The sequence below is a fragment of the Notolepis coatsorum genome (assembly GCF_963971535.1).
Source record: "Notolepis coatsorum genome assembly, chromosome: 16".
Classification (NCBI taxonomy): domain Eukaryota; kingdom Metazoa; phylum Chordata; class Actinopteri; order Aulopiformes; family Paralepididae; genus Notolepis; species Notolepis coatsorum.
The window spans coordinates 51,751,375-51,766,043 of NC_140180.1; the positions used below are offsets into that span (position 1 = coordinate 51,751,375).

Consider the following 14,669-nt stretch of genomic DNA (forward strand, 5'->3'; position numbering starts at 1 on the left):
GTCAGCAGGAAGGGTACAACTCTTCAGCTGAGTAACAATGTTCATCAAACAGTGCTGAAACATGGGTGCTGCAGTATTGAGTGCATAGACATAGTTTTTTTTTTATTTAAAATTTTTTCTTCATTTCAGATATTGATTGAAGAAGTGTGTTTTTAGTCGACAGTGAAAGATTGGTCGGGATTCGGCTCTTAGATTTGTGATAGTTTATTGATATTTCTGGAGACATGGCAAAGTCAGTACAATAATTGCAAAACATAGCAAAGGTGTCTGTAATAGAAAAAACAACAAGAAATAACCCACACACCCTCCCACCACCCCTTGCTTGTTACGGTCACAAAAGATAGCAAAATTAATAAATAAATAAATAAATAAATAAAATTAAGCATAAAGTGGAATGGGATTGATCAGAGTTGTATACAGCGATTCTAGCATGTATACTCAGCGCTAGACCAATAACTAATGCTGGTGGAACAAACACACACAGTGGGGCATCAGCTCAAGCTGGAACAGCAAAGGGGGAGGGGTTTACACATACAGTAACTTAATTTCATTGTACTGTACTTGTGCTGTATAATGACATACTTTCCATCTCCACAGTTCGTGTGTTACATGTACGCAGCACTACATTGGCTAGCTTACAATTGAGAGTACATTTATTTTGTATATCTAACAGAAAGGGTGACTAAATAAACATAGTATAAGCAACAACACAAGTTTGTATTGCTCTGGAAACAATTTGGAACAGCTCCTGAATGTAGTGGAGAAGGAACTGAGATCACAAAAAGTGGTTTGACATAAATAAGTTGTCACTGAATTTAAACAAAACCATTGCAATATTATATAAAATGAAATATATCTTAAACAAGAACTCACTCCATTTGTTGTACTGTTCGCTCATAGTTCCATACATTTCCTACTGTGTGGAGGTATGGGGAAACACATGTAAAACAAACACTAACCAAATGTTCATAATGCAGAAGAAAGCCATAAGAATTGTGAATGAAGCAGATTACTATGAACCGACAAACGCACTCTTTATTAAATCAAATACCTTAAAATTGGAAGATCTAGTCGATCTTAGCACTGCAATAATAATGTACAAAGCACATAAGCACTCACTTACAAATTGCATTCAGGAGTTGTTCCAGACTAGAGAGAGCCAATATAGACTTAGGGGAACTTGTGTATTCAATATCGCAAAGGCATGGACTTAATATAAAGTCGACGTATATCTGTTAAAGGGGCAAAATTATAGCTTTGACAAAGTAAAAATGTGTAGTTCGCTACATACTTTTAAGAAATTACTCAAATATAAGGTGATACATAAATATAAAACCTCATTATTATCCTAGTTATATTTGATCTATAACATAGCTGTGTTCAAATAGTGAAAAAAATTATTAAAAGAAAATACATATAATAAAAAAAAGAAAAATCATAAATATATGTGTATACGTTTTGTACATAAAACTATGAAACGTTTGTAACCTTTGCTAAATGATTTACTGAATTATGTTTCTTTTTTTGTGTGTAAATAGTGTAATTTAAAAAGGGTAGGCAATTATAAGCCTTGGCTTCAGCCTACACCTTTTCGGTCATTTTATTTTTTTCGTTTTTTTTGAAGTTCTACTACTATGCTTTGTAAGAAATAATGCAATGGGACAAGTGTTTGGATTTCTCCAAGGCAGTGCATTATGCCTGTAATGTATGTTCTGCCCCTGCTAATAGACCAGCCATCTTGTTTGGCCAAATAGCGAACATTGTAAATACTTGTTAGCTACATTGCCTAGCTAAAACAATCTTGTTGTACCTAAGAGATTTGCTGATCGAATTTGTGCATAAAACACTAGATTTATCAACTTATAATACGCATTTCACATGGGTATTTCCTGATTATAACAAGATGACAGAGGACAATTTGGCCAATGGTGAACATTCAATACACCAAACATGTGACAGCACAATATTGATGTAAGAGCTTCACTGGGGGACATGTTTCTAATGCATAGGTATTTCACCTATAACACGAGGCTGACTCAGTGATTCAGAGCCAGTGAGTTGGCGTCTATGATCTGCTGCAGGATGCTGTCGACATCAGCCTCCTCCAGACTGATGCCAGCCAGATCCAGGTGGGGCAGGATGGCGGCGAGAAGCTTCACCACGTTGCTACGGATACAGCGCAGATTCTCCTGCACCATGCTGGGGTTGGGGCACAGAGAGGACAGAATGATGATGATGATGATGATGATGATGATGATGATGATGATGATGATGATGATGATAATAACAGTTACATTTTCTGAAAAGATGTAAGTTTGATTGGAGAGTGCAAAGAATATGAATGTAAAAGTACAAATATAACTCTGTATAATAGCATGCACAATAATACTGTATATATATATTTATTCTTACCGTATACACTATATATCTATCCACCTGTCTGTACATACCTGCACATTATCCTTTTACATATCTGTAGATACTATATCTATATCTGTAACGTTACATATTCCTTACCTACTCTTACTAGTTATGTTGCTGGCCAGTATGACTACGACCATACTGTCTTTATACCTGTATCACTGCACATATTGGTATTACAACTCTGTACGGTACATAAATCTGATTAGCACTACACCGAGTAGTACTAATTTATATATTTTATACCCAGTTTAACGACCTGTACATTGTATATTCCTATTGCACTTTACTGCTACATTTGCACTCTGGTTGGATGCCAAACTTCTTTTCATTATACTGTACTTGTGCTGTATAATGACAATAAATCTAATCTAATCTAAATAGGAATAGATATAACAGGTGGTCACACTTGGCACCTGACCTCTGATCAGCCTTGAACTGTGAGACCCTCTACTCCCCAGCCCCACGTGACCAGCTGAAAGTGAAATACCACGGTCTTAATCATTCCACCACCTACTGTACAACGGATCCAGTTCAGGTGGCCAAGTGGGAGTATTTAAGTTAGGAGTGAGTTTCACACCAAGGGGTCACTCTGCCCTACACATACACTGCTGTTTGCTTTGTAGGGCAGAGTAGCCCTCTACATGTGTATACCAGTATATCTGTACACCTCTACATATGTATACCAGTATATCTGTATACCTTTACATGTGTATACCAGTATATCTGTACACCTCTACATATGTATACCAGTATATCTGTATACCTCTACATGTGTATACCAGTATATCTGTACACCTCTACATATGTATACCAGTATATCTGTATACCTCTACATGTCTATACCAGTATATCTGTACACCTCTACATGTGTATACCAGTATATCTGTACACCTCTACATGTGTATACCAGTATATCTGTACACCTCTACATGTGTATACCAGTATATCTGTACACCTCTACATATGTATACCAGTATATCTGTACACCTCTACATGTGTATACCAGTATATCTGTATACCTCTACATGTCTATACCAGTATATCTGTACACCTCTACATGTGTATACCAGTATATCTGTACACCTCTACATGTGTATACCAGTATATCTGTACACCTCTACATATGTATGTATACCAGTATATCTGTACACCTCTACATGTGTATACTGTACCAGTATATCTGTACACCTCTACATGTGTATACCAGTATATCTGTACATCTCTACATGTGTATGTATACTAGGGCTGACCTTCAATTATTTTTTTGGAATTCGAAGCTTCGGGGCCGAGATTCGATTTTAATTCGAAGCTTCGAGATAAAAAAATAAAATATATATATATATATAATTCTTTTTTTTTCTTATGTTGTGGGACTTGTACAGCACTTTGTTCAACTTCGTCAGTGCTGTAAAGTTTAAACCTTTTTAAATCTAAGACAAACAAAACACTTTGCTTTCATGAAATATTGTAAGCCGTCATTTGAGGCTTTATAAACGCAGCACAATGAACACAGTGCCGAGTCCGACCTCATCTTAAATAAGAAACAGCATTGCTTGTTGTAATTAACAAAGAGAGGCAGGGTTGATTTAGCACACACAACATTTTTTATTTATTTTTTTAATAATCAAATTTTATTTTCATATTCGAATCCCATGCCCATCGAACAAAGCTTCGAAGTATTTAAGACAGCCCTAATGTATACCAGTTAGGGCTGTCCCCGACTAAAGATTTGGATAGTCGACTTTGATTGGCCGAAATTGGCCGATAGTCGACTATCCAAATGCAGTGCAGAAGGCAAAGGCCCGAGGATTCCTCCATATTGTTGGAGCAGTCATCAAATTCTCCTGCTTCCTTCATGACATGCCGACTCAGCTCAGCAGTCTGTCCATGACTCTGCAGAGGGTTAGGGTTAGTGGTGGGGGTTAGTCGACTACCCCCCTGAATGCAAAAAGAAAGAAAAGTATAAATAAATAAATATATATATATATATATATATATATATATATATATATATATATATATATATATATATATATATATATATATATATATATATTTTTTTTTTCCCATTCCATTTGGGCTGTGGGGGGTGCTTAATGTCTGAAGGAGTCGACTGAAGGCTCCTTGTCCTCTGCTAAAGCATGCAATTGGTCCACTGATGGATACATATTGATATTTGTCTACTCTAGTGTGTTCATTAGATGGGTGAAATCCTCTTTCAGTGCCTTCAGTGTTTTCTTAGGCAGTTAGCCTCGCTGGTATGCGTGCCATTAGCGTTAGCCACGCTTCTAGGCCTTTGATGGAGGCCACTGCAGAAAAGCCTACCTCACATAGGTAGGATGTTGCAAAATGCACCAGTATGCCCACAGCTCTCTGTCCAATGAGTTCTGATTTTGTAGCTGGAGTACTTGTGGGCTTCGCCGCATGTCTTTTAGCTGTTACCAGAAACAGAATTTTAGTTCGATTCCTCTCACAAATTCCTCTCATTCAGGCTAGCGTAACTTCTTTATTGTTTTTATGATTCACTTCATACATACCTGACGAAGCCTTTTAGATTCTCTTCTCTTATACTCTCTTCTATTCAGAGTCCATTCTCTTTGGTTCAAATAACAAACTCAGCAAGGCCGACAGCTTCTCAGTTACAGTGGGTGACAATATTGTCACAAGGAAAGATGAAATTACATACCTAGGTTCCATCCTAGAGGCAAATCTTTCCTGTGACAAAATGGCATCCAATGTAATAAAAAAAGTCAACCAACGAACTAGATTCTTGTACCAGATCTCCTCTCTGGTAAACAAGAATACCCTGAAGACTCTGGCAGGAGCACTCATTCAGGGGTACTACGACTATGCTTGCGCCTCATGGTTCCAAAGCACCTCAAAGGTGCTAAAAACTAAATTACAAACATCATAAAACAATCTGGTCAGACTACTGCTTGACCTTACTCCTAGAACCCACCTCACCCCTGCCCACTTTGACAACCTAGGATGGCTTAGAGTAGATGACAGAGTACAGCAACTTGCAATGGGCCTGGTCTAAAAAAGTGTTTTGGAATTGCACAGCACATACCTGCCGTCTGTGGGCAAACTGGCAGCGTTATCCCTCAGCCTGCTCTGGGCCCCGGTCTGGGCCCGGGTCTGGGCCTGCTTGGCTGGCTCTGTCACCCCGGTCTGGGCCCCGGTCTGGGCCTGCTTGGCTGGCTCCGTCACCCCGGTCTGGGCCCCGGTCTGGTCCTGCTTGGCTGGCTCCGTCTCCCCGGTCTGGGCCCTGGTCTGGTCCCTGGTCTGGGCCTGCTTGGCTGGCTCCGTCTCCCCGGTCTGGGCCTGGGATGCTTCCCCACATGAGCCTGCAGCCTGACACTGGACCCTGGGTGAGGAGGAGCTCTCCCACTGGAGAGGAGAGACAACAGAAGAACACTGAGAACCTGCTGTATGACCTGGACTAGTATTTACCAAGTGTCTAATGCAAGTATTAGTGCTGAGTTTTTGCCAACTCCTCTGGAACATCTTTATTTACATAATTCTGCTATGCTCGGGATTATTTATTATATAGTTATAATAAAACAAATGGAAATTGAAATACTATTTGAATGTGTGTAAAGATAATACGGTATACACAAGCTCTGAATTATTCTCGGTCCTTGCTCCACAATGGTGGAACGAACTTCCCACCAGTTAGGACAGCCGAAACCCCACCAATCTTGCGCTGTCGACTAAAAACACACTTCTTCAATCAATATCTAAAAAAAAACAATAAGCAAAATAACCTTCTTACTGTCTTCTACTATCATGCACTCTTCCTACTATACTAATGTCTTTACTACTATGCACTAAAAACTGCAGCACCCAAGTTTCAACACTGTTTGATGAACATTGTTACTCAGCTGAAAGAGTTGTACCCTGCCTGCTGACTTGTCGTACAGAACATGTAAGTTGCTTTGGATAAAAGCGTCAGCTAAATGACAAAATGTACTAATACTAAGCTAAATATTTATAACAATAAGATAATATGTAGAGGTTGATAGACATTACGAAAAGCATTATTGCCTAATGGGTTTGAACCCTATACTAAAAGCTTTATGAGTAATATTTACATTATCACAGTAAGGTAGATTTCAGTTAATTACATTCACTGTGTAATGTCACTGTGACTTGTGGCCATTCCTCACTGACATCTGCAGAATTACAGAATAAAGGGCTTGAAAAGTCAAGAATTGGAGCTTTCACAGACTTGCTGATTTCATTACTGGATAGTCCTCAAAGTGTGCCTCAAAGTTCAAGAGTACAAAGTGAATCTGGAATTCAGTCAGTTACTGACCTGTGCATCGAGTGCTTATGGGAAGGATACTATTATACTTCATTATTTTCTGGCACCCACTAGTGGTCAAAATATGTACCACTACATTTTATATTTCTGGGTACAGTACATCCTGCACAGTTGACCTATCTCAACCGCCCCCCCCCCCCCCCCCCCCCCCCTTTCCTTGATCCTCCAATCACAACAGTTGCAGGATCAAGAAAAAAACAAAACAAGAGGGCTTGAGATTCCTCGGTCAGATGATCGGCCTCACACTAATAGGCAAGACTCGCTGTGATGTTGCTCGTGGTCCCTGATCTGGAGCCTGTAGCCGTTCCTACTTCCGGGGTAGGCCTGATTGGCCCCGACAGGCACGTGACCCGCCTCGGCCACGCCCCGCGGCAGCCCCAGGAGCAAGCGCGCTACTGCTGGAGTTCGCTTCGCCTTTCACATCGCTGCCGTTGGCGAAAGCAGGATGAGAGGCGAGAGCGTAGATTCGCTGTGTATCATTTAATCATTTAACATTTGAAAGGCATACATTGTTGTCGTACAGAAGTACAGAATACTTTTATCCAAAATGCTTCTTACTGTTACACTGTTAGAGACTGTGCAGTGCACAGCTTTAGTCTCACTCGAGTGAGGAAGACCGCTGGTTCTCCAACATACAGCGGTGTGCTCTTCAGAATGTACGGAGAAACGTTTACTGTACCCCGCAGAACATAAGCGTCTCACAGGGCTGAGCTGTGCACGGCTTTAGTCTCACTCGAGTGAGGAAGACCGCTGGTTCTCCAACCATACAGCGGTGTGCTCTTCAGAATGTACCGGGAGAACGTTTACTGTACCCCGCAGACATAAGCGTCTCACAGGGCTGAGCTGTGCACGGCTTTAGTCTCACTCGAGTGAGGAAGACCGCTGGTTCTCCAACATACAGCGGTGTGCTCTTCAGAATGTACCGGGGAGAAACGTTTACTGTACCCCGCAGACATAATAAGCATATAAGCAGTGCTTACTAACGTTATTAGTTACGTTATTTCTGACCGAATTAGTCATTCATTTGTCTGCTTTCGCCAACGGCAGCGATGTGAAAGGCCAGATCGCCTGTAGCTGTTCCGCAACCGTTCCTACTTCTGGGGTAGGCCTGATTGGCCCCGACAGGCACGTGACCCCGCGGCCACGCCCCGCGGCAGCCCCAGGAGCAAGCGCGCTACTGCTGGAGTTCGCTTCGCCTTTCACATCGCTGCCGTTGGCGAAAGCAGACAAATGAATGACTAATTCGGTCAGAAATAACGTAACTAATAACGTTAGTAAGCACTGCTTATATGCTTATTATGTCTGCGGGGTACAGTAAACGTTTCTCCCGGTACATCTGAAGAGCACACCGCTGTATGTTGGAGAACCAGCGGTCTTCCTCACTCGAGTGAGACTAAAGCCGTGCACAGCTCAGCCCTGTGAGACGCTTATGTCTGCGGGGTACAGTAAACGTTTCTCCCGGTACATTCTGAAGAGCACACCGCTGTATGTAGGAGAACCAGCGGTCTTCCTCACTCGAGTGAGACTAAAGCCGTGCACTGCACAGTCTCTAACAGTGTAACAGTAAGAAGCATTTTGGATAAAAGTATTCTGTACTTCTGTATGACAACAATGTATGCCTTTCAAATGTTAAATGATTAAATGATACACAGCGAAATCTACGCTCTCGCCTCTCATCCTGCTTTCGCCATCGGCAGCGATGTGAAAGGCGAAGCGAACTCCAGCAGTAGCGCGCTTGCTCCTGGGGCTGCCGCGGGGCGTGGCCGCGGCGGGTCACGTGCCTGTCGGGGCCAATCAGGCCTACCCCGGAAGTAGGAACGGTTGCGGAACAGCTACAGGCGATCTGCCCAGCTGCTATAGTTCTGGACTGGGATTCGATGCCTCCCTATTTAACACTCCATTTTAAAACAGATGGATGCAATGCCCTGCAACTTCTAAAACAAACCCTTTAGTACAGATCCTCTGAGGGCCCTCCCCCAGCTTTGCCACCCCCACCCCCCCCCCATCCCAATCCCATCCTAGGTTGTGTCACACATCTGGATATGTTTTGTTAGAACCACTACTACTGCTCACGTGTGTATAGGTCCTGATCTACAGCAGGCTCCCTCACCCACCTCTGCTTGACAGCTGGCTGGTTCGGTTGCTGTGGATCCCACCGATGTCTCCACTCCGCCTGTCATCTTCTCAGCGCTGGGATTGGTTGTTGTCATCGTTCCCTGGATTTGCGAGATGACTTCCAAGCCCAGTAGTTTACGAAGCCTCTGAACCTCCTTCTCCAGCCCGGCTAGTCTCTGCACCATCGCCTCCCTGTCGCCGCCCTCTGGGGACAAAGGTATTTTCCGTGTCCCCTCTGTGCGGCTCAGTGGAGACACCACCAAGGTCTGGGTGGAGGGCAGCGAATGTTGGGCAGTGGCCACTGGCCTCTGTACTCTGGAGGTACTGTCTGGCTTGCCCTTCTCCCCCGCCAACACCTGGTTCTCACTGCCATCTTTCCCAGGGTGCAACCCTTCCACCGTATCCTCTGAGATGGACTGTTGATCCCTGAGACGTGGCCTCTTTTCCAGTCCACAAGGCGGCAATACTGTTTTCCGTTTGTTACTGCAGAAAAGACAGTTAGTCAGTGTGTGTGTGTGACGGTGTGTGTTTATGTGTGTGTGTGTGTGTGTGTGTGTGTGTGTGTGTGTGTGTGTGTGTGTGTGTGTGTGTGTGTGTGTGTCTGTGTGCCCTTACTCAGTATTGCGGCTAGCATATCTAATTGATAACTATGTTTTTATGAGTATTGTAAGCGTGCGTTATACCTCTCCACTGTGTCCTTTTTTGCTTCCTTCTCTCTGCCCCTCTCTGTGTCCTCAATGAGGGGGACACGCTCTGTGTTGGTCTGTCCTCGTACACGCTTTTCCCGCACTGTGTGCGTCCGGTCTCGAGTGTCTCCTGCAGCGTGTCTCTCTTGCGTGTGTGTGACCTCTGCCATGAGCCTGTCTTGTGTGCGTACATTGTTCTCAGCCTTCAGGTAACTCTGGTTTGCTGACAAGTCATCTGTGGATGTGTGGCGTTCTTGTGTGTGTGTGTCTTTGGTGAGTGCAGGATCGGGTGTGTGTGAGGGCTGAGGGCAGGGCTGGCTTGATGGGCTGATGGGCATGGACTCAGATGTCTGTTTGTCCTTATGCACATGTAGGCGCGCGTGCGCACACACACACACACACACACACACACACACACACACACACACACACACACACACACACACACACACACACACACACACACACACACACACACACACACACACACACACACACATTAAACACACTGTTGCAACATGTACAAGTATAAGATAAGAAAGAAGAAAGAAGCAGTTTTTAACCTCCCCAAAGAGTAATTGAAAAGTAATCTGCAAAACTCCACAGCAAGGGTAAAATAGACACGTAGCATATAAAAATTTAAATAAAATAATCCGATCGAAAATAGAGTAAAACAAGAGCAGGAATACAAATGAATAAGCAATGCAAAAAAAAACACAAGTAATTGTCATACCTCTGAATGTTTATCTCGTTTTCTGCTTTTGGCCTGTTGTCTGGAGAAAGCAACAGAGGTGAGAGATACGTTTGATTTGAGAGACATATGAGGTGGTCAATCATCTACACAGCATTGTTTCATATTTTGCTTTAGCTGTTATGTATAGCCTATTTATTACTACTTAAATGGCTTCTTATCACATTCATATAATATTAGTTTATAATGGAAAACAATAATATTGGTTTCCCTCTTCAACAAAAATGTATTTAAAACTTAGTAGATAACACAAATAAACAATTAATAATAATATTGTGATAGTAATAATAAAAAAAAAATAAGCATTTTCTATTCCCCAATCTTAATTAGTGTGCTGTGATGGTCCAGCCTTGGGCTGTTCTCGCAATGATTATGGTTAAAACTAGGGATGTCCGATATTATCGGCCTACCGATATTATCGGCCGATATTGGCATTAAAATGTGATATCGGAAAATATCTGTATCGGTTTAAATTTTTTTGTAATTCTTTTGTAAATGTAATTTTACATTTCTATAACCTTAATTTACCCAGACAAGCAAGTAAGAACAAATTCTGATTTTATTTATTGTCAAAAGTATGCATAATGTTATGTTAATTCCACAACAAGACATGTAATGTTAATTACCTGAAATTATTCAGTTTTTTGGGGGGGGGGGGGGAGGACCCTGCATATATCGGTATCGGAAATTAAGAGTTAGACAATATCGGTATATCGGTATCGGTAAAAAAGCCAATATCGAGCATCCCTAGTTAAAACCACACACACACACACACACACACACACACACACACACACACACACACACACACACACACACACACACACACACACACACACACACACACACACACACACACACACACACACACACACACACACACACACACACACACACACACACACACACACACACACACACACACACACACACACTGTGTCGCTGTCCACAACGTCCAATCCCCACCCACCTGGTAGCAACGCAGAGAGCTGGGCTCGAACCCAGCATCTCCAGCGTTAGTGGCGAGCGCCTTGCCCACTGCGCCACTTAGCCACCCTGACATTCTATTTTGTATAGTTAACCAATGAGGTCAACAGGCTACTACCGGCAATCCGTGTCTGTAATAATAATAATAATAAAACAAGAATAAAAACAATAAAAATGTAATTACAAAAAAAAAAAAAAAAAAAAAAAAATTGTCTTTTTAATCTTATTATCTTTTTATCTTTTTTTTAATCCCCCTAAGATTAAAAAGACAAATTATTTAATATTTTTATTTTTTTTGTAATTACATTTTTATTGTTTTTATTCTTGTTTTATTAGTGTGGGTGACCTGGCGAAGCCAGGTTGCCACCCACACTATACATATCCATACTCTTTTTATTATTATTCTTTATTCCACCGATTTTGCCAACACACTCGTGCCAGAGCGTTCGCGCCCCATACACGTGAAAGGTATCAAAACGACCGGCTTGCTCCAACTCGATGTGCTATTCGAACTCGTAAAGTTTCACGGCACCGTCTGGCTACGAATCGACTTTAAACGGTAAAATTCCGGAAATACAGTGCAATTTAGAGTTTCAAACACTTTGCAACACGTAAGCGTTCGCGCACCATACACGTGAAAGGTATCAAAACGAGCGGCTTGCCTATGGCAACTGCGGTCTTCGAACCCGTAAAAGTTTCACCGCACCGTCTGGCTACGAATCGACTTTAAACGGTAAATTTCAGAATATGCAAATCATTGTGCTCATGGCTGATTGGTTCAGGCTTAACAGCTGTGAGGCTCAGGGCTCATGGCTGAGCTGACCTGCCAATGACATCATCCACTTAACCCATCATTGGCCATCACTGTGTTGCACTACTGAATTGGTGGACAGCGCCCTCTGTCTTGTGGGTTGTGTCATTGTACTCAGTAGGGATATCCTCTTTCATTTTTCATTGGTCCATGTTGACCCCCTTTCATTGGTCGATGTTGACCACTCCCCCGATCCTTAGACCACGCCCCCTTAGGCCACACCCCCCTCAGTGTATCTCTTGAACCGTTTGTCGTAGAGACTTGCGGATTGTGCCATTGTACTCGGTGTAATAGTGTAATAGTGTGTAATAGTGTAATAGTGTGTAATAGTGTAATAGTGTGTAATAGTGTGTAATAGTGTAATAGTGTAATAGTGTGTAGTAGTGTAATAGTGTGTAATAGTGTAATAGTGTGTAATAGTGTAATAGTGTAATAGTGTGTAATAGTGTAATAGTGTGTAATAGTGTAATAGTGTGTAATAGTGTAATAGTGTAATAGTGTGTAATAGTGTAATAGTGTGTAATAGTGTGTAATAGTGTAATAGTGTAATAGTGTGTAATAGTGTAATAGTGTCTAATAGTGTAATAGTGTGTAATAGTGTAATAGTGTGTAATAGTGCAATAGTGTAATAGTGTGTAATAGTGTAAGTGTGTAATAGTGTGTAATAGTGTAATAGTGTGTAATAGTGTAATAGTGTAATAGTGTGTAATAGTGTAATAGTGTGTAATAGTGTAATAGTGTGTAATAGTGTAATAGTGTAATAGTGTGTAATAGTGTAATAGTGTGTAATAGTGTAATAGTGTGTAATAGTGTAATAGTGTAATAGTGTGTAATAGTGTAATAGTGTGTAATAGTGTAATAGTGTGTAATAGTGTAATAGTGTGTAATAGTGTAATAGTGTAATAGTGTGTAATAGTGTGTAATAGTGTAATAGTGTGTAATAGTGTAATAGTGTGTAATAGTGTGTAATAGTGTAATAGTGTGTAATAGTGTAATAGTGTAATAATGTGTAATAGTGTGTAATAGTGTAATAGTGTGTAATTGTGTAATTGTGTAATAGTGTAATAGTGTAATAGTGTGTAATAGTGTGTAATAGTGTAATAGTGTAATAGTGTGTAATAGTGTAATAGTGTGTAATAGTGTAATAGTGTGTAATAGTGTGTAATAGTGTAATAGTGTGTAATAGTGTAATAGTGTGTAATAGTGTAATAGTGTGTAATAGTGTAATAGTGTAATAGTGTGTAATAGTGTAATAGTGTGTAATAGTGTAATAGTGTAATAGTGTGTAATAGTGTAATAGTGTGTAATAGTGTAATAGTGTAATAGTGTGTAATAGTGTAATAGTGTGTAATAGTGTAATAGTGTAATAGTGTGTAATAGTGTGTAATAGTGTAATAGTGTAATAGTGTGTAATAGTGTGTAATAGTGTAATAGTGTGTAATAGTGTGTAATAGTGTAATAGTGTAATAGTGTGCAATAGTGTAATAGTGTAATAGTGTGTAATAGTGTAATAGTGTAATAGTGTGTAATAGTGTAATAGTGTATAATAGTGTAATAGTGTAATAGTGTGTAATAGTGTAATAGTGTGTAATAGTGTAATAGTGTAATAGTGCAATAGTGTGTAATAGTGTAATAGTGTGTAATAGTGTAATAGTGTTATAGTGTGTAATAGTGTAATAGTGTAATAGTGTGTAATAGTGTAATAGTGTGTAATAGTGTAATAGTGTGTAATAGTGTGTAATAGTGTAATAGTGTGTAATAGTGTAATAGTGTAATAATGTGTAATAGTGTGTAATAGTGTAATAGTGTGTAATTGTGTAATAGTGTAATAGTGTAATAGTGTGTAATAGTGTGTAATAGTGTAATAGTGTGTAATAGTGTAATAGTGTGTAATAGTGTAATAGTGTGTAATAGTGTAATAGTGTGTAATAGTGTGTAATAGTGTAATAGTGTGTAATAGTGTAATAGTGTAATAGTGTGTAATAGTGTGTAATAGTGTGTAATAGTGTGTAATAGTGTAATATTGTGTAATAGTGTAATAGTGTAATAGTGTAATAGTGTAATAGTGTAATAGTGTGTAATAGTGTAATAGTGTGTAATAGTGTAATAGTGTAATAGTGTAATAGTGTGTAATAGTGTAATAGTGTAATAGTGTGTAATAGTGTAATAGTGTAATAGTGTTGCGGGTTGTGTCATTGCACTCAGTAGGGATATCCTCTTTGATTGGTCTATGTTGACCACTCCCCCGATCCTTAGGCCGCGCCCCCTTTTTGTATCCTTTGAACCGTTTGTCATAGAGACTCGCGAGAGACCCTCTCCCCCGTTGGCCGGCGGTGCACAGGCGTCACCCACACTTTCACAATTTCCCCCGCGCGGAATTGTCTAGTTATTATTATTATTATTACAGACATGGATTGCCGGTAGTAGCCTGTTGACCTCATTGGTTAACTATACAAAATAGAATGTTTCTAAGATTACATTTATGGGGGGCTTCAGCCCCCCTAAAAAGGGTCTAGAACTGCCACTGGACTTTATATTCTTCCATAACTGGAGCGTAACCCCCCCCCC

The 14,669-nt window shown here is 40.6% G+C and overlaps 1 protein-coding gene across 1 annotated transcript in view; it reads right to left on the reverse strand.

Moving 5' to 3' along the window:
• Window positions 1–326: 326 nt before the first annotated feature.
• Window positions 327–14,669, reverse strand: part of LOC311242962 (uncharacterized protein) — a gene marked incomplete at its 5' end in the record, with an annotated part of 95,263 nt that continues 80,920 nt past the window's right edge. The window contains 5 exons of the mRNA XM_084332026.1: window positions 327–2,199; window positions 5,495–5,814; window positions 8,866–9,349; window positions 9,550–9,911; window positions 10,286–10,318. Of these exons, the coding sequence (XP_084188152.1) occupies window positions 2,037–2,199; window positions 5,495–5,814; window positions 8,866–9,349; window positions 9,550–9,911; window positions 10,286–10,318 (1,362 nt within the window). The 3' untranslated portion in view covers window positions 327–2,036. The remainder of the gene's footprint in view (window positions 2,200–5,494; window positions 5,815–8,865; window positions 9,350–9,549; window positions 9,912–10,285; window positions 10,319–14,669) is intronic.